This window comes from Plasmodium malariae (genome assembly GCF_900090045.1).
Source record: "Plasmodium malariae genome assembly, chromosome: 14".
Lineage (NCBI taxonomy): Eukaryota > Apicomplexa > Aconoidasida > Haemosporida > Plasmodiidae > Plasmodium > Plasmodium malariae.
Window position 1 is genome coordinate 1,637,060 of NC_041788.1, and position 24,551 is coordinate 1,661,610.

General features: G+C 23.3%; 6 protein-coding genes across 6 annotated transcripts; 3 read left to right on the forward strand and 3 right to left on the reverse strand.

Annotated features, from left to right (window-relative positions):
* Window positions 1-3,105: 3,105 nt before the first annotated feature.
* Window positions 3,106-6,721, reverse strand: EMC1 (ER membrane protein complex subunit 1, putative; the record flags this gene model as incomplete). Its single annotated transcript, XM_029008015.1, has 2 exons — window positions 3,106-6,218; window positions 6,529-6,721. The coding sequence occupies 2 exons, from the start codon at window positions 6,719-6,721 to the stop codon at window positions 3,106-3,108; spliced, it is 3,306 nt and encodes a 1,101-aa protein (XP_028864347.1).
* A 1,353-nt stretch (window positions 6,722-8,074) lies between these two features.
* On the forward strand, window positions 8,075-9,922 carry PmUG01_14045200 (mitochondrial carrier protein, putative; the record flags this gene model as incomplete). Its single annotated transcript, XM_029008016.1, has 1 exon — window positions 8,075-9,922. One exon carries the CDS (start codon window positions 8,075-8,077, stop codon window positions 9,920-9,922), a length of 1,848 nt encoding a protein of 615 aa, XP_028864348.1.
* Window positions 9,923-10,974: 1,052 nt separating this feature from the next.
* On the reverse strand, window positions 10,975-13,920 carry CUL1 (cullin-1, putative; the record flags this gene model as incomplete). Its single annotated transcript, XM_029008017.1, has 2 exons — window positions 10,975-11,061; window positions 11,509-13,920. 2 exons carry the CDS (start codon window positions 13,918-13,920, stop codon window positions 10,975-10,977), a joined length of 2,499 nt encoding a protein of 832 aa, XP_028864349.1.
* Window positions 13,921-16,717: 2,797 nt separating this feature from the next.
* PmUG01_14045400 (conserved Plasmodium protein, unknown function) lies at window positions 16,718-18,134 on the forward strand (the record flags this gene model as incomplete). The annotated part of the gene is made up of 2 exons (XM_029008018.1): window positions 16,718-17,050; window positions 17,358-18,134. 2 exons carry the CDS (start codon window positions 16,718-16,720, stop codon window positions 18,132-18,134), a joined length of 1,110 nt encoding a protein of 369 aa, XP_028864350.1.
* A 747-nt stretch (window positions 18,135-18,881) lies between these two features.
* PPPK-DHPS (hydroxymethyldihydropterin pyrophosphokinase-dihydropteroate synthase, putative) lies at window positions 18,882-21,530 on the reverse strand (the record flags this gene model as incomplete). The annotated part of the gene is made up of 3 exons (XM_029008019.1): window positions 18,882-18,997; window positions 19,166-20,877; window positions 21,403-21,530. The coding sequence occupies 3 exons, from the start codon at window positions 21,528-21,530 to the stop codon at window positions 18,882-18,884; spliced, it is 1,956 nt and encodes a 651-aa protein (XP_028864351.1).
* Window positions 21,531-22,357: 827 nt separating this feature from the next.
* Window positions 22,358-23,501, forward strand: PmUG01_14045600 (conserved Plasmodium protein, unknown function; the record flags this gene model as incomplete). The annotated part of the gene is made up of 6 exons (XM_029008020.1): window positions 22,358-22,443; window positions 22,638-22,723; window positions 22,869-22,920; window positions 23,045-23,076; window positions 23,214-23,334; window positions 23,447-23,501. 6 exons carry the CDS (start codon window positions 22,358-22,360, stop codon window positions 23,499-23,501), a joined length of 432 nt encoding a protein of 143 aa, XP_028864352.1.
* Between the last annotated feature and the right edge of the window lie 1,050 nt (window positions 23,502-24,551).

Here is a 24,551-nt window from a genome sequence, read left to right on the forward strand (position 1 = left end):
TAACATAACCTAAAAATAATTTAAACCAAAAAACGTATTTTTTCCCATAACGAATATGTAAATTATAAATTGTAAAAACAAAGCGTTCCAAGTTTAGGTATAAATATCTTCATAAATTATATATGTTTTTATTGTAAGTACAAACATATATAATTATATACGTAAAAATTTACATAATTATAAAACATAAAATATAAAAGTATATACATATATAATTTAGAAGTTGTCAAAACATTTATAAGGATTACTTTTATATATACTTCGTTGCAATTAATATATTGTTATTTCATCATTTAATGTTTTCTTTCGTTTTATGTTAATATATTTTTAACTTACGTAAAAAATTAAACAAAAAATACAATCATTTGGGGTATAATGATCAACTTTTATATATCTTTTAATTCATGATTTTTATATAAATAGCGAAATGAAAAATATATATATATACAATATATTTGTATAGTTTAAAATTTATATATATACAAAACTTTTTTTTTCTTTTTTTTTTTTAAAATGGCAAAAAAAAAAAAGAGTTAGCTTCATTTTATATATATATAAATATCATCATTTTTATTCATCCAAGAATTATAAGAATAAAAATTTAAAAATGTTATATAATTATATATATAATAATATAAATGTTTTTCAAAAATAGAATAGTATAATTATATATTATTCTATTGTTATAATGTATGAATATTGTATGTAATATTACTATGTAAATAATATATTATATAATTTATTTCATGTGTTGTTTTATTTTAAGCATTAAAATATATACATTTATATAAAAATGTCTGTTTATCAGTATATATATATATATATATATATATATATATACAATTATAAATGTAAGTTCACATTTTTTTTGTTATATCTCACATAAAAATATTTCATAAAAATTGTTTTATCTTTATTTTTGCATTGCTATATATATAAACACATCTAAAAATGTTTAAAGAATTGTTAGTAATGTATGAATAAAGTATATAATTTTATATATATATATATATATTTTTTTTTTTTTGATAAAAGATATATTATTGCATTATTACATTAATAAAGTAAAAACAATTAATAAATGAAGTAAAATAAGATAATATAAAGTAAAACGTACGTATAAGAAAAATATTTTTTAATTTTTATTAAAAAAACTTTATATTTTTACTTTTTCATTTTTTCTTTATACACATAAGATATGCCATAACAAAATTAAGAACATGGCTTTACCTTAATTTGTTTCTTTATTAACTCAATTTCTTAAACTAATATACCATTAGTATAACCTAAAATTGCCATTTTTATATATATAAAATGTATTCTACTTTTCTGCTATTATTTTGTGTTATTATAGGGATTTCAGAATATATGTATACCCTTATTTTCCTCGTTTTTGTTCTTTTTTTTTGTATTGTGGAATGACAAACTTGTATGTAATTAATAGCGTTATCTAATGCTGGAAAACATATAAAAAAAAAAAAACATAGCTCAACACAAAAGATAAAAAAAGAAAGGAACATAATTTTTCTTTTTCCATATATATGTATATATATCACGTTCATATACATAATTATACGATTACTACAAGAATTTAAATGTTTTTATTTCATAGTGTAACCTTTTCTAAATATACATATTTGTATTGCCTTATATGGAATTTCTAAGTTAATATACATATATATATATATGAATGTATACATATATATTTATAGCAATGAGAAAACATGGGAAATATATTCAAAGGAAAGTACCCATCTAATCCTAAATATTATTTTGCTCACAAATTTTCAGCCAACAAATATTATGATTGTACGACAAAATAACATATGCATAAACAAAGAAAAGCTATTACGAAAATATAAAGAGGTGGTAGCATAAGAGAAAATAAGAACTCAAAAAAAGTGGAATAGAACAAAAAAGTTGATTTTTGTTTAATTAATTTTCATTTATTTCTTTTAATAAATACTAAGCTTTAAAAAAAAAAAATGAAAGTCCATATATGTTATTAAAATTGAAAATTGGTCTTTTTTATTTATCGTATAACTAGTTATAAAAATGTGTATAATAAATAAAAATCTTTTAATATAAATATTAATTTTAAATGAAAAAGAAAAGGAAAAGAAAAAGAATTAAAATATTTATTCTTGTAATTAGAAATACATTTATATTTCTAAACACGCATATATATTTATATATATTCAAAACTTTAAGGGTTCTTTTCTTACATATGTGTATAACTGCGATCATAGTTAATACTCCTCCTTCTTTTATTAGTAGTTAAAAGAAGCTCATATAATTATTTCTACAATGAAATTTTGATATATATATATATATATAAACTTATACGTGTATGCGCAGGCGAACATATTTCAGACATGTAGTGAATGTTTTAATTGAAAATTTTTTGTATATGATAGACCTCCTCTTATTGCTTATTAACTTGGCAGACGGTGAATTTTACTTTAATATATATACGGCTTATTATTTAATTTTTTTTTTTTTTTCCTATTACAATTTGAGTTTAATTCTCCGTTTATGTAACTATTCATGTACATTATAGTGTCACATGATCAAATAAATTTTTCCTTTCCGTTTGATAATTTTTTCTTCAGATATATTTATTTTGAGTAGACAACTATTATAGGTGAACATATTAAATATACAATTACTTTTATTTATGTGAAAGATATAAATTTTCTTTATTTTTTTTTTAAAATTATTTAAATGTTTGTAATATAGGAGAAAAAAAAAATTTATTTCATAAAGGCTTCAAACTATTAAATTTTAGCAACCATTTATTAGGATTATTACTCGTATTTTTCTATCCTGAAATGTAGTTGCATAAATATATAAAATAAGGGCCAAAAAAAAAAAATTAATTTGCATTTTGTGTACATATACATACACGAACGGGGAAAATACACTTAAATGGATATAAATGTACATATATATATATATATATATAAATATTTGTCATTAAAAAAAGGGAGCAAATTTATTAAAAAAAAAGTGCTAATTATACTGCCTCTTCCACAAATATACAAGTGTGTTTTAAGTACAACTTTGAACACGTTAAACGTTGTGTCCTTTAATTAATTTTTATAATTATTCCCACTTAGAATACAATTCTTTATTCATTCTTACAATATAAGAAAAGTATGTTCCTACAAAAACTAAAATAATTAAAAATAATAGTAACAGTAAGTTAAAGTTTTCAATTGTATCATATGATCCATTAGGCTGGTAACAAGTAAAATAAAGATAGTTCCCCCAAGAAAATACAAGCGTAGTTGATTCTAATAAACTTTCATTGGATATAAATCCTTTGGAATTATATAAAATATCAGTTTGTGTAATAAATGTATTTAAATCTTTGTACACATTTTGATCCTCTTCATTTAGTCCAACATTAAGTGCAGCTATTCTATTAGTATCTAGTAAAAGCAAAATATGTTTATTTGTTATACCTCTCTTGGTTTCTGTAAATTTAAATGATTTAATATTATGATCTATGACATAATTTTTTTCATTAACTATAATTTCTTTTTCGTCAAACAAATCAACAAGCTTTTCTTTTTTGGATGTTATTAAATTAAGAAATCCTGGGTCTTTCCTATCTAACAATATTTCAAAAATTTGAATTATATATTTATTTAGGTTTACATTATAATAATTTAAAACAACCATATTTTCACTTATTACTAAATGAAAGGGAGGATGTGCATATTTATCTAAAATTTTCGAATAAATAAGACTACCACTAATACCATCAATTATATATAGTGAGTATATAAAACGCTTCTCATACAAAGTCTTTGTAATGTAGGATATAATATTATCATTGATATATTTATAACATATGGAAGCGTCTTTATTTATTTTAATTGGATAAAACAAATCTTTTTCTGTTAAGGTCTTTGAAAAAACTTCAATTTTTTCATCATTTAACTTTATGGAATATGTTTGTATTAAACCTACTTCACTTTTTTTACTTTCTGATAATGTCAAATTAATTAATTTGTATCCTTGAATAAAATTTTTGGATTTATTTATACTATATAGAAAGAGTTCTTCGTCATTTATATTTTCGATTACACTATTATCCACATTCACATGCATAATTTTTGTATTCAATAAATTATCAACAGCTATAATTGAAGAATTTTTTTTATACACAAAAATATTTTCAACTGCAAAGGAGTCTAGTTTTTTTTTAAATAAAATATCCCCATTTAATATGTCAAATATTACTATGTGTGAAGATTCATTACTTTTAAATATTGTTATTACTGAATCTTTTGAAAAGCTTTTAAATAAGAATATTTCATTATTCCTTAAATTTAATGTACTCTTACCACTATGTTCATCAGTACTACTAGCTGTCTTTTCATTATTTGTATTCTCATTTGCATTATCTGAAAATATTATCTTTTTCCCGTTATCTATTTCGGCCCAATTGTGGTTACTAAAACTGAAAGAGCATAAATGCCTTTTTAAAGAAAATATATGTTTTGTTCCTTTTAATATATTTCCATCCATTTTATATAATATCAGACCTGTGTATAAATGTATAGCAAATATAATATTGTTACAAGTAGATACAAGTACAACTGAACTACCTGCATATTTGCTACTATGATTATGTTCATATTTTTCAAAAGAATCCTGAAGCATTTGTCGCATCAAATTAAATTTATAATTACCACTATTTTGGGTATCAAAATTTGTATTTTCCCCTTTTTTAGAATTAATTAAGGATTCACTTTTTAATTTTTTATTCTTACAAATATTTAACAAACTCATTTTCTCCTCATTTGATAAATAAAAAAAATTGAAAGGTAATAGGGATAACTCTGCTTTTATATTCATTACTTCGTCTAAATAAGATTTGTTAAAAGAGTTTAATTTATCCTTTACATATTTCTCCAGCTCTTTTATTATATGAAATTTTGTGCTATAAGGATATTTTTTAGTTTTTTTTTTTTTTTTTTTTTTCAAATGCTGAAAATTGTAAAAATATAATTGTTCGATATATGCTAAGGACTCCTCCCTCGAATAATAAACATCATTGTTCTTATACACAGTAAAAGAGGAGTCATTATATACACTAAAAAAATAATCGATATTCTGTTCCTTATTATACAAGCCTATAATTATTTCTCCATTATAATGTACATTGTTACTTTTATTTAACACTTTAATAACTATGTCATTGTTTGTTTCCTTATCATCATTATATTCAGTATATTTTTTTGCTTTTTTGATAAGTATTTTTCCATTATTATCCTCTGCAAATATGAAGTCTTTTTTGTGGTTTTTGTTAATATAATATCCTACAATTTCATTCGCATGCCCATTCACATGTCCATTCACATGCTCGTTCACATTCTCATTATGATTTACAATTTCACTATTTTTTTTTTTTCTTTTTCCTACTACATTCATTTGCTTATTATCGCTGTTGTAACTGTACACAGAAATATTACCGCCTATATTAAGAACAAAATAATTTTCTGTGTTCCACTGATCCATTCCATCGTCCATTATAAATTTGTTCTTTCCATTTATTTCATTCACAAATAATGTATTTTCATTTTCATCATTTATAATCACATTATTATAATAATATTTGTTTTCTTCACTTAACAATTCTATCCAGTGTAAATATTTTTTATTATATATAATTATTACATTTTTATTACTATTTGACCCACTAACATAATTATTGATTTTATCATTTATCTGTAGCTCTTTAATTTTGTTCAAATTTACAAGTGTCTTATTTAAAGCATCAATATTTACTATATAACAAAATAAACTTGTATCTACATAAAATAACGTTATCTTGTTATCGTTTACCACAACAATTTTTGTATAAATTGAATTTAAATTTAATTCCTTAAAATTTATAGAAATAGTTGAGCTATCATTTATATTACCTATATCTATTCTGTTTTGTAACAGAATATATATTTTCTCCTCTTTAATTAAAAAATCTTCAATTATCTCATTCTTATATTCAAAAACGCTTAATAAATATGATTCCACAATATCATACACATTAATATAGGAATATACATTTTCATCCTTTGTATAATTTCCTTTGCTATCTTCCTCAAAATTATTTTTGTATATTAACACAGTCGCGTATTTATCATCCCCGTGTAATTTTTTTACTTTCTCATTATCCCTATGATTTTTCACGTACTTTAGTGTGCCTGATAAGGGAAAAAAAGGTAAAATGAATGAGCAATGAAACATCATATAAAAGGGTATAATACGTAATTGTTTTGATAAATTATCAAGGGAGTAATGAATAATACGATACAGTATATTACTATTTGTATGCGTATGGATATATATATATATATATACATATATATATATATATATATGCATATATATGCATATACACATTTATATGCTTGCACATGTACATTTGCAGTAATTGCATCCGCACGCATATAATGCAGCATATAACATGTTTGTATTGTAAGCAAAAATATAATTGTGAATGTAAATGTAAACCTGTTTTGTAATTTAGTAGCCCTATATTGCCACTGAAACTTGAAAGGAGAATGAAATTGTTAATTAGATTCTGTGTAGGAATGATAAAATTAATATGACCAATTAATGTTCCAATGTTAGCATATGGCAAATTTTTTCCAAATGTTAATTTAGATAAAAATGCTATAAAGCAAAAGAAGATACGCAATAACATTTTCTAAGATATGTTTTCAATTAAATATGTGCAACATGTTTATTTGTTACCATATTATTATATGTAGTACTACTGTATGATTAAATTGTATAATAATATATGCTAAAACAAATTTTATGCTTTAACTGCGAACATTTTTGAAAAATAATAAAATAAAGAACAAACTATTCTTAGGGTATTATCAAAATGTAATTACAAATTGCATAACTAGCAAATGTATGAATTTATAATTATATATATAATGAAATAAAGTAAAAACTTTTAAATTAACATAAAAAAAAAAAAAATTAAATAAAATTAATAAATAAAAAAAGTTTTATCAGTAAAACTGTATTCAAAATTTTTGTGAGAACCTCCATATGGAATTTAGAAAATACCAAAATCAATTACATCCGTGTAGGCATATAAACATATGAACAAAGGGAGCCCTTAAACACAGATATCTTTATGAGCTTAATTGAATCTATAGCTAAAAAAAAAAAAGGAAAACAGAAAAAAAAAGAAAAAAATATGAAAAAAAAAAAAAAAAAAAAAAAAAAGGCCTTTCTTTTTTTATTAGTGCCTAATGTTCTATTTAATATTTTTTATATATACACTCTTTGTATGTTTCAACATAAATAGAACAATATATTATAGACGGTCAAAATGGTAAAAAGGTAAATTTAAAGTAGCATTTACACTTCAATTATATAAGATTAATGTTCCTCACTTACCCTATTTACTAGAACGCATTTTACTGTGCATATCATATGCCTTGTTTTCACATGAAAATTTTTTTTTTTTTTTTTTTTTTTTCATTATAATTTTAATTTTCACATTCACCTTATTTTAATTCTTACTTCGTGTTCATTTATTTGTTTTTTTTCATTTTGGAGTACAAATGTCAGCTTATTTCATAATGCAGTTAGAAATCTTTTATTCGTCTTTTATTTTATTATTTCTCAATTTTTCTTTTGTTTTTATTGCTTTACGTGCTCATTTCGTCATTATTTTGTTGTTATATTCCATTTCTCCCCTTCTTCATTTAAGGCACGAAATGCATTTGAAGGGAAAACCACTTCAGTAAATATCTTATGCTTAATTATAAACCTTTTCAAATTGCATAATTCAAAAATAACAAACTAAAAACTGTTCAGTGAACGAAGAAAGGTAAAAGAAAAAAATTATAAAATACCTTCTTATAATTAGCCTTATTTTTATGACAAACACTTACGAATATTATGAACTCTAAAGAGGAAAGCTGTAAAAAATATAAAAAATTGTAAAAATATAAAAAAGATATAAAAATCATAAATGATAATAAAAATATAATATATATAAAAAAAATGAGAACGTCCAAATAAAATAAATAATATGGACATACAAAATGAGTGCTTCAGTTTCTTAAAAAAGCTAACATGTTTTTTTAAAAAGTATTATAAAGATAATGATAAAAGTACGAATGTGTTAAATCCTAATTGTAATAACAAGAACAATGATGAAAATGATAGAGTAAAGTATAGAACATTAAATATTATGGTTTCGTCTGCGTTAGTTTTGTGTGTGCTACATCCATTAGACACCATAAGAACAAGAAAACAGATATATAGAGTGTATAAGAATTCTTATCCCTATTACTATAATAATAAATATAATTTGTTCTACATTTTAAGAAAAGAAAAAATAGAAAGCATTTATCGTGGTTTAATAGCTAGTTTAATTACCACAGGAGCATCTCATGGATTATTTCGATTTATATATGACAAACTAAATTATCATTTCTTTCAGAACTTTAATGATATACATAGCATAAACAATAATAAAAATTATTCCATTTCCAGTACATGTAATATGTCCAGAGAAAATGAACTTCAGAATTATTACAGTAATAATGCGAATGGCCCCTTAGAACCATACGAAGAAAAGGAGGAAAAAAAAAAAGTGGACCAAATTGAGAATTCAAGTTTTATTCTAAGTACCAGTACTACTGCAACTTTTGCTACCACAACTGCTGCTAACTGTAATAATTACAAAAATGATAATCCTTTAAGTATCGGTTTATCGGGTAATAGACATATAAATGAAAAGGATATGAATTCAAATACAGTTGATAACGATTTAGAAATTAAGGATAGTAAAAATATGAATTATTATATACTTACAAGCAGTCTTAGTTCAATAATTAGTGTCCTATTTCTTCATCCAGTTTGGCTAATTAAAACCAAAATAGAATGCACAATAAATTTAAATTACAAATTTTTAAATTATAAAAGCAGAATAACAAGTAAACACTACAAAATATTTGTACAAAATAATAGAATGTTTTCTTATAAATTTTTATCTAACATAATAAGGATGTTAATTTTGTCTGACAAAAATTATAGAAAGAGAAGTAGGAACTGTAAAAAAATACGATTACTAAATAGCTGCATACTGGAATTATATAAAAATAATTTTATATATAATAAAAATATAAAAACAAAAAAAAAATACAACTGTCTTTCTTTTAAAAATGATAAGAAAGTTTTTTTAAATAAGAATATAAAAAGAAAAATGGTACATAACTATTTATTATATAAATATTACACTATGTCAAATTTAGAAAGAAAACGAATCACAAAAAATGAAATTTCAAATCTTGGTAAAAAATTTTATAGAAGGTACTTATTATATTCCAAAAATTTTCTGTCAAATAATAAAATATTGCATCTTTTTAAAAGAGAAGAAAATAAAAAATCAGTTTGTGCTATATATAGATACAAAAACTATTTTCAGTTTGTTCATAATATATATAAAAAAGAGAAATTTTTTTCATTTTATAAAGGTTTCTTAGCTTCCTTATTATTAACACCACATGTTGCAATACAGTTTTATATCTATGAATCGTTAATGTACTATTTCAGTTACGAGTACTTGAATACCTTATTTATTGAAAATAATATAAATATTTCAGCAAATACATTATGTAAAACTTTGCCGTTCCTATATGGTGTTATATCAAAATACACTGCTATTATTTTCACCTATCCCTTATATACAATAAAAATGAGGCAACAAGTTCAAATGAAAAATTATGGTTTTTATAATGTCCTAGTTAACATTTTTAGATTTGAAGGTATAAAATCTTATTACACGGGTATTAATATGCATTTATTAAGAAACTGTTTACAAAATGGTACTCTTTTTTTTATTTTTGAATACTTAAATAATGCCAAAATATGAGGGAATAATGCTCAACGGATATATTATCTTCCTTGTTTCAGCTATTTTTTTTTTTTTTTTTTGAGATTTATGTTCGTTTATAATCTATGATATTCTTTTGTGCTCCCCTTTTTTAGTGATTTATTTATTCCTAAATTTTTATGTTTAATCTTGTCTAACAATTAAAAGTTTTTTAATTTATTTTATATTATTTTTTTTTTTTTCGTATCTTCTATATATCATAGCCATTTTTACCCTATACAATTATATATGTCAATGTTTGTTTTCGTTTTATTAGTAGTGCTCATCATTGCGTGTAATGCATTTCTTTTCATGCCATTCGTAAAATATCCTTTAAAAATATTATTCACACTTTAACCTCTTTTTATGGGACAAAAAAATGCTACGAATATGCACATATATACATATATATATATATATATATATATATATATATATATAAACTCGTTACACTTATATATGCAATCTACTAATTTCTATAATCCTTTCAATACTTGTTTTGCAACAAAAATTACAAAAAATTTCTTAAAATTCAGATACCAAAAAAAAAAAGGGAAAAAATGGAAGAAATACGTTAGCATAGAAAATAAAAAGAATTAAAATAAGGTACTCCTTTAAAATAATATGCAAAAAAAAAAAAATTTAAATACGCAAATTTTAATAATCATAAACGAAAACGCACTTATATATTATGCATTTATAAATTTTCTTCGCATGGCTAAAAAAGAAAAGGAAAATTAATTATATTCGTTTGTAAGCAGTGTGTACATATTAAAATTTACAGATCCACATTTCGCTTCAACTTGAGCATAAACTTATATATGTACAAAGTTGCATACATGTTAAACAAAAATATAAAAAAAAATTGTGAAGTTACAAAAAAGTTTTAATTTCTACTTGAGGGTGATGAAAAAACAAAAAAAAAAAAAAAGAAAAACGTGCTTTTTTTTTTTTTTTCTTTTGTTTTGCAGAAATGGTCTATGGCTTGCTATAAATTGTTTACTTTTTCAGATACTCGCTTATCCATTTAACTTTTTGATGAATAGAATTTTCTATGGTATGTACACATAAACTTGACTATTTTCTTCTTTCTGGATGTATTCCCTTTCAACCAACAAGTCTATCTTTTTTTCGATCACCTAAAATGGAATATCAAAATGAAAGTAGGCGTGTGTAAAAGTTTATGTACATGCATATACATATGTGTACATATGTGTGTACATATGTGTGTACATGTGTGTGTGCATATTGTATGTGCCTAAGTTTGTGCATGTATACAAAAAACATGCCTACTTTGCAAAAGAATTTGGTACGGTGGACATTAAAGCGAATAAAATTATACATAATATATGCATTCTAATAATATGTTCTTGTAAATACTCTTTTCAAATCATCAACAAAGAAGTGACGAAAAAAAAAAAAAAAGCAAAATAAAACAAAACAAAACAAAAACACAAAGAAACAATTTAAAGCAAAAATGGGAAAGGAAAAAACGAAACAGAAAGACCAGTTTTAACAGATAAAAATATTAACGTAACACACAGAAAAGCACGGAGAGCGCGAAAAAAAAAATTTGTCTTTGTTACTTGGTTCGTCGGAGAAAACGTGGGAAGAGACTTCTTTACGTAATCAAAAATTTGATCGTAAAATAATTTTTTATGGATTTTCATAACACGAACAATGGCAGCCTCTATTGCCATTGTCCTGTCCTCCTTGGTTTGTTCGTGTTCCTTCGATAATGATGCAGCTGCCTTCTTTATATAAACTTTGTTACGAATATAAGAGAAGTTCTTATTAATGTAAAAACTGGAAGAAATCCAATCTACAATATCATCAGTAGACTGGATAATTTTAAAATAAAATAAACATGAGAACATGTTATTTGTAAATGTTTTTAAATCTAACTGTAATTCGTTCTTTACTATATCATAGTTTATATACTTATACTTATTAAACAACAAAAGAATTTGTGCATTTACAACATTACAGTATAGATAATACAATGTATCATTAAAAGGATACTCTAAAATAACTTCACTCAATTCGTAAACCCATTCTAATTTTCTATTTTTATTTTCTGATTTATAATATTCTTCAAATGATTCAATAAATTTACTGAAGTTATCATATAATTTCATAGAGGTTTTTTCTAAGGGTGGCCAATAACCTTTATTTAATATTTTAACTGAAAAAAAATTTTTTACATAATTTGAATTTAGCTCATTTTTATTAGTAGTATATTTTCTATCAATATAATCCCAAAATTTATTATTAAGCATATTATTATTCATAATATCTTGAATCATGCCACCTAATTTTGACGTATATTGAGATCCGCACAAATAATACAAACTTTCAATGAATTTTTTTTCAATATTTAATGATATATATATGTTGTTAATCAATCTGTTCGCTAAATATATCCTATAGTATTCAAAAAAATTTTCCTTATTATTTGTATAATTAAATATTTCAACGATATCTGCTATTTTTTTCATTATGGAGATTGTTTCGGAGTCATTTTCGTTAGTAACTAAGTTATCCCTATCTATCTGATCCTTAATCAAGTTATTTGTAATGTTGGACGCAGTTTCACTTGTACTCGTATGAGCAATAATTTCTAAGGATTCATTTTCAATTTTTCTCTTCTTAGTATCATAAGTGATATTATTATTTGATAAGTTTTCATCATATTTTTGATTTTCGTCCTTTCTTAATATATTGTCTGCATACAGAACTAATAGTTTTACTGTACTGAAATATTGATCTTCATGCTCTACAAAACTTTCAAAGTAGTCTTTTAAACATTCCTTAAAATGATGATCTATGGAACTATTAGATATACTAAAAAAGGACAATTTAAATACATTATCATAATGATTGTGTAATTTAATGAGCTGATCTATATATTCGCACAAGATGTACTCCTCTTTTTGTCCAATTATATTATTATTTATGTTGGATTCGCAAACATTTTTTTCATTAATTTTCGTGGTATTTATATTTTTGGACATATCCACATATTTTTCTTTTAAATTATTACCTTCAGTTTTTACATATTCCCCTATGATTCTTTTTAAACCTTCTATAGCTTCAGTAAAATAGGAAAATAAAATGTACGTTCTTCTTAAGCAACGTAAATTATTATTTTTCAATAAATCAAAAATGTTCTTCTTATTACTTAATAAGAAATCTAATTTTTCATATATTAAAATTCTTACGATAATATTTGTTACTTTTTCACATGTTTCTTCATTTAAATTTAATGATTTATTTTTTTGAAATTCTTTTTCAATTGAATTTTCAATTAAAATAATATAATCATCAAAATTTAATTTACTTATCCAATTTTCTCCTTCTTTTTTATAATAAGAATCTATATTTTCTAACACCTTCTTTTCTATATCATGTTCATACATTTTTTCATTGCTCTCTTTGTCTAATTCCTTATATAAAAGAACTAAATCACAGAATAATTTTTTTTCCTCTTCATTTTCATCTTTTCTTAAATTATCATATATTTCGTAAATAATATTTTGTATACAACCTCTTAAATCATTAAACAGAGTCATTTTAAAAATATTTTTTGTATACGCACTTAGACATAAGGAACTGTTATATTCTACATAATAACGGTCCAGGTATCGTAAAAACTTATTCATCCAATTTGTATAAAAAGAATATTTAAACCATGCATCAATTAAAAATTTTGTTTTTTTTATTTCACTTTTATCTTTTAATAAAGGTTTAATTTTATCAACAGCATAGATAGATAAACTTTCACCATATTTTCTATATACTTCTTTAGAATAACAAAAAGGGTTTTTCTTCGCACACATATTGTATACTACTGTATATAATCTAGTATATTCCTTTGCACTAAACAAATTCTCATTCTTTTCAATATTGTCATTTTCTAAATATTTTTCTATTTTTTCAATAGCTTCTTCTTTTATTATTTTCCACCCGCTCTCAAAATTTAAGTTGGCAATATCCATTTTTGCGTAGCTCAATTGTTCTCATAAATAAATTATCCACAAAAACATTTGTATTAATGTATCCATGTAACGATGTATCTATCAATGTATGTAACAATGTATATGTTTACGCAAATATACATGCATATGTACGCATATACTATATATATATATATATGTATGTATGTAAATTTACGGCGCTGTTCACATATATTTTTCTTTTTAAATTATTTATATTCAAAAATATCAGCGCAGTAATAATTCGCGTTACATAATAAAACGAATTAATAATGTTCGTAAAAATATGTACATTTTATCGCAAACTAGATATAACATGTAATAAACTGAAATAATTATGTTTTACGTAAACGTTGATGAAAAAATGGATTGAACTAAATTTTATTATTGCTTCGTTTAGCTTTAAAAGAATGAAAAGAAAGGAAAAAAAAAAAAAAAAAATAGAAATATAAATATAAATAAAAAATAATAAACTTAACATAGCTTGGTTTCTTCCTTCCTTTCTTGCTTCTTTTTTTCCTTCCTTTCTTCCTTCCTTTCTGCCTTCCTTTCTACCTTCCTTTTTTTTTTTTTTATAAATGTGCACACAATTTCACCAAAAACTAATACAACGAGCGTGAAAAAAGAAGCGGAAAAAATAATAATTTAAAATGGAAACATTAATAATATAGCAAGGGGGAAATAATGCGTTAAACTACACTGTATAAAATTATATACATGAATATATACATACATAGATGTATGTATATGAACATATGTATATCATTCATAGTCCAATAAATTGAACACAGATTAAGCAAAAATGTAAGGTGCGAAGACATAACAACAAAAAAAATATATAATAAAATAAAAACGTAATAAAATAATAATAAAATAAAAATGTAATAAAATAATAATAAAATAAAAGTAAAATGAAATAAATAAATAAAGCTTTTTTCCCATATATTATAATGGTTTGTGTGATAATATTACGTGATCCAAATTAAGTAACACAAAATTCAAACAAGAATAATTAACAAAGAGGAAAAAACGGAAAGATCGTACTATATTAATAATAATTTGTATCTATATTTAACATTGCCTTTTTTAGAGAAATTAAAATATGTAGATATGCATAAAATCTGTGGATCAAATATTATCAAGTTTGTTCCCAACAAAGTTAAAAAATAAAATTGAAACTTGGTTTTCTTCGTATTTTCTTATGCAATTTTATGTATTGCTTTTACAAAGATATTATTTAATAACAAATCAAATGTAGAATTGGGGTTGTTTTTCATTATGGAAATATTGTTCCCAGTTCTTCTGAAAACATGTTTCTTTTTTTAAATGATTTAATTTTTATAATTAAAAATGAAATAATACTTTTATAAAGCAAACGTTCTAATATCATACACTTATAAATGCTATATTAAAACAAAAAATCTCCTATGATAATTTACAATTTTACGAACTTTTTGTACTCTTGTAAGATTTTGCTAAAACATTTTTTTTATATTTACTTTTGATAAATAATATGGTGTTAAAATTTTAACATGCACATTTATAATTATCCCGTTCAAGAAATAATTGAGTTGTAACACATTTTTATTTTTTTAATATAAATATGATAACCTTTTTCTTTTTTTTTTTTTTCCTCTCAGCAAAGTCCCTTTAAGCATCAGAATTTGTAACTTTGAACAAAAATGTACACCTCTAAATGCGCGTTAATATAATTTCTCTTTAAGATCAATTTTTATTTGTTTTTAATAATGTTTATGTCTGTTTTTTTTATTTATCTACAGTAAAATTCTGATTTATTTTGTCTCATCATATCTTTAATATTTTATTTTATCAAGTTAATACTTTACACATTTCATTTGATCAGTCCAACATGTAAACATTTTATTTTGTCACTTCAACATTTTAATATTTTACATTTTTTCATTTACAATTGCAGAACTTTTATGTAGATTTTTTATACAAGAATGTTTTTTTTTTTTTTTTTTTTAAACCAAAAAGTAGCATATTTAATATCAAATGTGTGCTAAAATGTATAATTTATGAAACGTTTTTTTTGTTTTTTATTTCATTCATTTTGTTATAATTAATGTTTTGTCGATAATTATGAAAAATAACAGAAAAAAAAAAAAATTAATTAAAATGAAACAAATTAAAATGAAACAAATTAAAATGAAACAAATTAAAATGAAACAAATTAAAATGAAACAAATTAAAATGAAATAAATTAAAATGAAATAAATTAAAATAAAATAAAGTAACATAAAAAAGTTCTATAAAAATGCAACATTTCATTAAACAACTTTGTAAGTACGCATTCGGACAAATCTGCAAAATGGAAGAATAGAAATGAGTTGCAAGTAAATGTAACTGTTCGCATGTGTGTAAATATATTTATATATTGTATATATGATTATATTTTTGCTTTTCTGTATTCATGTGCACAATAATGCGGGGGTGATATGCGACGATATATTAAGAGTCCGTTAATATATATATATACATTTTTTTTCTTTTTTTTTCATATAGAGAACGAATTCTCCTGTAATGTGCATAATTTATTTTCTTTAATTTTGATATATAGAGTGCCTATAGATTACACAAATGTGTAGAAAGGCAAGTGTATCTATTTTGCACACCTGTAAATGAAATAATTATTTCATGCATTCATTTCTTCACATGTTCATTTGTTCATTTATTCATTTTTTTTTTTTTTTTTTTGTCTAATATTGACCATACGAAATCCTCGAATTGGTTGAGCTCAATGTTTTGCACATTTCTTTAGACACAAAGAAAAAAAAAAATGTCCGAAACATCAACTTGCCCAATTAACGATTTCTTTGATATAGATGAAGAAAACGACTTGGATGAACTAAAAAAGGAAGATACTCAAATATATAGAGGAACTTTTTTATCTTATATTTATAGGCAGTTCGAATTTTGTTGTACAACATTTTTCGATGAGTTAGAAAAGAAAAATAAAAAAAAAAATATTACATTAAAGAAAAATTTTTTTGAAGATTACGATAAAAGCAAAAATGACACTTGTCAGTATCGTGTCTTTGATAAAATACTTAAAAAAAATGGAGACTTGATTAAAGAAGTACCGTTAGATTCGAAATATTTTAGCCCTCATGTAACATATGCAACTATGAATATAAAAGTATTTCGTTTTTCCTCATATTTTAGAGAAATCTACATAAAGGACATTTGCGCAAATACATATATAAATACATATATATGTGTGTTTATGTGTTGATATATTAATTATACCTGTGTATATACTGCAAAAGGGGAGAATACGTATATGTCCGAAATGAAATATGCTGCATACGTTATAAATTTATTTTCATCATTTTGTTTTTTCACTTTTTCACTTTTTCACTTTTTCGCTTTTTCAATTTTTCAATATTTCACTTTATTCCCGTTTCTTCTTCTCCTAGGCAGACTGGTGTGAATGCGCGCACGAAATAGATATAGAGTTAAATATGGAAGAAGTACGGTTTTGTATTTTTAACTTTTTTTTGAAAATGTACAGGTCTGAAACGAGAGACAAAGACCTACTATTATCTATTATTTTAGAATGTTTATACTGTAGGAAAGATTTTAAAAAAGAAATCCAATGTCAAAAAGCTAAATTAAAATTTTTAAAAGAAATTAAAAGTATAGAAATTAACAACTTTAAAGAGTCCTTAAATGAATTAATTACTATAATTGAAAATACCAATTTTGTACAAATTAATAGATATAAAAGTAGTGAAAAGTTTTATTTTAAATTATATATTATCATAAATATAAAATACCCATATGGAATTTACTTATATAATTGTGATGAAGCATATGATATAGTTCTTATTGATTGTAATACTGATAATAATAACAAGCCCAAAATTATGAGCTTCTTTTCATTGAGAAAGTTTGTATCCTTTCTCAATAGTATACATTCTATTCATTTTACTGATGAAAATACCCATGATTCATTCCCCATCGTCGTTTATGAGTCCAGGGAGTGCTATGCTTTATCAAATAATAATTTATTTCTTAAATCTAGCGCGTGCAAAAAAAAAAAGAAGAAATTTCAAAAAAGTAACATTTTAAATGATCAAAAAGAACATGAGGATAAAGATGAAGATGAAGATGAAGAAGATACAGATATGCAAAATGAACAAGGTGTAGATAAATGTGATAAATATAGCAACTTTCAACAAGAAATAAGATAATCGATATAGAAAAAAAGCTTATAATCCTTTAATAATAATAAAGCGTAAAAGAGGTAGAAAAGGCATATTGACACAATTGCAAAAAAGACCTTTCCAATCATTTTTTCAAATAAACGTCTCCTTTTTTTTGCGACGAAAATGGTACATGTATGCGTATATGCAAAAATAAGTACATATAAGCATACATATATATATGTGTATGTATGTGCGCACCTGAGTACTCGTTTTAGTATGGTTTATTTTATGATTATCTTTAAATGTTACTCACATAATGTAATGAGACTTAAATCTAAGTCTCTATAAATCACGAAAATTTTAATTTATATAAAATATTTAAAATGCAGTAAACCTCATTAAAAAACACGTCCTAAATATTTAGAAGCGCAAAAAAAAAAAAAAAAAAAGAAGCATAACATAAAAACCGGCAATTAATGAAGGTACTCTTAATTTTTTGCAAATTTAGATGCACCCGCAAGAATGTACATATATAAAACCATGCAAGCATACAAGCTTTACACACATACATATCTACTTACATGCACACGTTCATCGGTAATTCGGATTTGTTTGTTCTAAATTGTCAGCATGTTCTCATCAAATGCTAACCACATAATATACGAGGTCAAGTTAATTACGCACAAATAATAGAATTGTTAATTAATACATATATTATTATATATATACTCTCTGTAAGGGGTTATGGTAGGAAAAAAAAGAAAAAAAATTTTTTTTTTGATTTATGAATTATTACGATTCGTGTATTTTTGTAAGTACATCTAAAACTGCCTTAGTTTCTAGTACGTCATGAACCCTTATTAAGTCTACCTTCTTGTAATAACTGTACGAGGCAATGGCTAATCCTCCTAGGTTGAAGTGAAAGGATAAAAAAAGAAGAAATATATATATAACATATAAATGTACGTATGTATGCATATATATGGGACACATATTCAGAACAAATAAACATCAATGTGTGAAGCTAAAAATGCTCGTGGAAAAAAAAAAAAAAAAAGAGGTCTCTATGCAATTACCACATATATTTTTCTGATATGGCAGCTGGTCTTTATCCTTGCGCATGTAGTTCACCTTAAACAACCATTTTTTCGATTTATCATTTTCATTGTCATTTTTATCATCATAAAAATTCAATTTCTCCCTATTTATTACACCATTGTGATCATCCATACAATGTGCAATAAATCTTTTTCTTGAATAACCAATGAAAAGAGGATAGTCATCATAAACATGAATATCCTGTAACAGTTTAATTGACTGATCATGCTTTTTTGCAAATCCTAAACCTACATCAAATAATATTCTATAACGAGGTATTCCATTTAAAACAAGAAAATTTAATCTATTTTCTAAATAAGTTTTAATATCATAAACAACATCATTATAATCTGTTAACTTATCCATTGTATGTGGATTTCCCCTTTTATGCATTAAAACAACAGTGTAAAATTTATTTTCTTTTTTTAATAATTTTATTATTTCTGGGTTATTTGTGCATGCGCTAATGTCATTTAAAATATCAACTAAATCATTTTCAACACACTCTTTAAAAACATTATAATTTACCGTATCAATACTTATTATCGGTTTTATTCTGTCTATTTTTTCTAAATTCTGTTCATCTACTTCTTTCATTTTGTATTTTATTTCGTTCCATTTTTTTTTAAATAATGTTAAAACGGGTATAACTAAATCTCTTTCACTAATACTAGGATTTGGAATAACATAAGGAGCAGACGACTCTCCTCCTATATCTATTACACTTGCCCCTTCATTTATCATTTCAAACATTCTTTCCACAGCTTTGGTTGGATTAACAAATAAACCTCCATCAGAAAAAGAATCATAATTTACATTTAATATACCAACTATATTTGTTTTCTCCTTTAAATAAGATACCTCATCTTTTAATACATACATTCTTCTATTAAACTCCTTGATATTTATATTATATGTCTCTTTAAAATTTCTAATAAAATTCAAATACAATGTGTTTATCGTATCTTTTAATACAATATGTTTATAATTAGGTATTATATCATTTAAACATAATAATATGCTATATCTATATTTTGTGTATAAATGAGGAATACTTAGAAATTGTATCTTATTTTTTATTCTTTCAATTGCTTCAATGTGTCTATTGTTATTCCTGTCAATGTTAATATATGTTGTGATAACTTTGTATATATATTCTTTTTCTAATTCTAAATTTTCCATAAAAATGGTATAGTTATTAAAAAATAAAATATCTATGTCTATCCTACGTTTTTCAAATCTTTGTATATCTTTTAAATCTTCCCTTTTCATTATCTGCTCTATATATTTTATAATTACTAACATGCTAAGTGGGTCATCAATAAAAGTTCTAACCACAACAGTTAAATTAAAAAAATAATTCGTGTAATATTTATTTTTAAATTTCTCCAGATTATTTTTCATTGTTTCATCTTGCGCTTTTAATTTATTTTTAGTTTTCAATTCATATTCATGCACACTAATTTCTTTCAACATATTCTCATTTAATTTTTCATTTTTCATAAATTTCTCAAGTTCATTACATTCGTAAATTAAATTGTCGCTCTCTTTATATTTCGACTCCCCTAGTGTACTTAACAATTCTTTAATCCATTTAATGTCACTTTCATATTCTACTTCTTTCACGGATTTTACTATTTGCTTTTCAGCTAGTGCGATGTACTCCGGGACGGTTTCGTATATGTAGGAACTATTAATAATTTTACCTTACATGATAAGAAAAGAAAAAGAGAACAAATGGGGTAACATATTGGGGTCAACAAATGGAGTAAAATATTGGGGTCAACAAATGGAGTAAAATATTGGGGTCAACAAATGGAGTAAAATATTGGGGTCAACAAATGAGGTAAATACATGTAACAAAAAAATTGGATAAAAAATAGGGGTAAAAACATGGTGTAAAAAATTTTGGTAAAAAAATGAGGTAAAAGAATTAGATCAAAAAATGTTTGCATAATATAATACATTTATTACGAAATCCACATTTTCAGGAGAACATATGTTTACAAGTACGGATTGATACATGTAACTTTTTTTTTTTAAGGGGGTCATACGAATAATATATTATACGCCTTACCCTACACACATGCACATGTACAAATACATAAATATACTCATGCTAACATACATACATATATATATCTTATCATGTAAGGTTTTTCACTCTATCTGTTGGATATATTTCTTTTTCTATTTTTTATACTAACCAAAATACTTTTCTGTCAAATACAGTGCTGTTTCTATAATTGTTACAGAATTCCTTTTGTCATTTGTTCCGAAATTTAAAACAGCTATGTTCTTCATATTATTCCGAGAATTTGTCATCTCTTCGATAACAGCCATGTTATCGTTTTTCTTATTTTTTTACCCTTTGACAGAAATGATATTAACTTCTTCCCTCTTAGTAGCGGTACGACTTTTTTTTTTTTTTTTTTTCTCCTTATCGATATATAATGTACTTATAAAAGTTAATAGGTAAAAATTTTGTATAAAGACTCAGTTATTTCGAACATTAGAAGGCATCACAAAAGAAAGAACATGTATGTATAAATGTATACATACGATATATATATATATATGTACTTTTATAATTTTTTTTTTGTGATAGAGGCTTTCTTCTTTTATTTAGCTTGATGTAGAATGTATTTTCGTGAAGGGTGAAGGTAATGTTTGTTAAAATTTATTGACACTATTTATTTCCTTTTTTTCCTCTTTTTTTGGTCGTTTTTTTAGAATCTTTTTATAATATTTTATATTACATAATATCGTATTATTTTATATTTATTTTAATAAAATTTTTTTAAAAAGTGAGATTAAAAATATATTGTGATATATCAAAGATAACTCAGATAACACTAAATGCACATTAATTTTCTACATAAAAAAAATAAGTGACAGGGAAGCAGTTAGTCCTATTATTTAGTGCATAGGTTTAGCTACGAAATAAGAAAATAACTGAATAACTAAATAAGAAGAGAGCTTCTTTTTTAATTTTCCATATTTATTATTTATTTTATTTTTCTTTTACCATTAAGGGGGGAGGGTGGAAAAAATACATATATATGTGTATATGATATATGTGCTTTGTTCATATGAATGCCTCCACGTACTAAATAAATGTTTATAACGGATACCTAAATTCTATAATTATTACATTCCTTTTAGAAAATATGGACGCAAATATCCTTTATGATTTATACAAATCGTTCTGCTGTTATAAGAGTATACAAAAAATAAACCATTTTGTAAAAGCCAAGTAAAAGGAACACATAATAAAGATGATTGAGAAAAATAGGTGTTTACATATATTTGTGCATGTATATATATATGTGTATATACGTACATATGTATATGAGTACATATCCCTAAAATTTTTGCTTTTCACTAATACTGAAGTTGCATTAATTTAAAGACTATAATATTGTTATTAATAACCCCTTTTTATTTTAGTAAAGAAAAGATAAATCCCGATGAGTTAAAAATTATAAATGAAAACAAATTTATCTCTCATACGGTTGCCATTCTAATGGCATTAGGTAAACTCATAATACAGTGCATTACCTTATTAATATTTGTATACACATGTTGCACATTTATATAAATGTACAGGCAAATGTCGGATGTGTTTGCGTATGATAAATATTTGTATATATATATATATATATATATATATTTTTATAGGTATACAGGCATCTTTCTTTAAATTAGGCAAAATGAAATATTTTATTTTCAGGTTTATATCTTTTAATATTTGTTACTTATAATAGAAAAACTTTTTTATATTTTTTACTCTGAAATGTAAATATTCTTTCTTATCTCCATATCATTTTTCTTTTTTCTTATTACGCATTTTTTAGGCCTTTTTTACCAAACTTTTTTGGAATAATAAGTAATCAAACGTGAAGCAAAAAAAAAAAAAAATCGCTATATTGTAGTTTGTTTATATTACACATAATTGTATATATATATATGTATATGTATGTATAAAAATAAAGACCCATACACCTATTTTACGTATTCCCGTAGCATCTTGCTCCTTCCTGTATATTCATAATTTGTATCTTAGTCGCAATACCATTAGTAAATTGATTCAACTAAATTTAAAACATTTCAATAACAAAGGTATATGCAGCTTCGTCGACGAAATGTAAGAACGTATAAAAGGAACAACATAATGCTTATTAATTTTCTTTTGCATACATATAAAAAAAAGTATATAATATATATGCAATCATTATATTTTTATTTGATTTGTCTAGGTATAAAAGGGAAGAACCAAATGATTATTTAAATTTAACGAAGAAAGTATTTTAAAGATTGTTCCACTAAATTATAGTAAAAATATATTTTTTTCTTTTTTCATGTTGGTACATTACATTTTTTTTCTTTTTCTGTAACATTATGGTAATATATATATATGTATACTCTGTAACCAAATCTTATTGATTTATTCTTCCATTCCTTGCATAATATTTAAAAAGGTAAAAATATAAAAATGTATTTTAATATTCTTTAATAATCCCCACCCATCAACAAAATAATAGTACTAAATTAACAGAAAAATATTAATGATAAAAACTATAACAGTTATATATAACAGGAAAGTATGAAACTTACCCCTCTTGTATATAAAAAAAACTTATGTTACACACTTTTGAATTGTGTTAATAATAAAATAAAGTTGTGTATGGAATGATTGTTTAAATCTACATAAAGTTTGATATTTTTAAATTAGAAATTTAATGTATAGATTTAAAAAAAATATGTATACATTATATATATATATATATTTGTACACATTCAAATTTATAGACTTAACTATTTGGATCATTTTCTTTTTGTTACTCATGTAATTTGTATTTTAATTTAATTATGCTGTTTTTTTTATACACATTTAATTTTATACATATCTATATGTATAGTTATATTTAGAGTTGAATATATATATATATATATATATATATAATTGTATATATTTTAATATTTATATATATTTGTGTATGTCCATATATATTCGCATGTTTATATATATTCGTACGTTTATATACATTAGTATGTGTATATATATCTGTATATGTACGTATGTATAAATATGCAAGTTGTAAAAATGATAATAGTATTTATTGATATATCATATGCATTAATATGAAAAAATGAAAAAATGAAAAAAAAAGGTTGATATAATATATATTTTTTTACAAATTGTTTTATGAAGTAATATTTTAAAATTAAAATATCAAACTTAAAAACAATTATAATTTTTAACACTAGTACGAACATATATATATATATATATGTGTCTGTACATATATATATATATATATATATATATATATATATATATATATATATATATATATATAT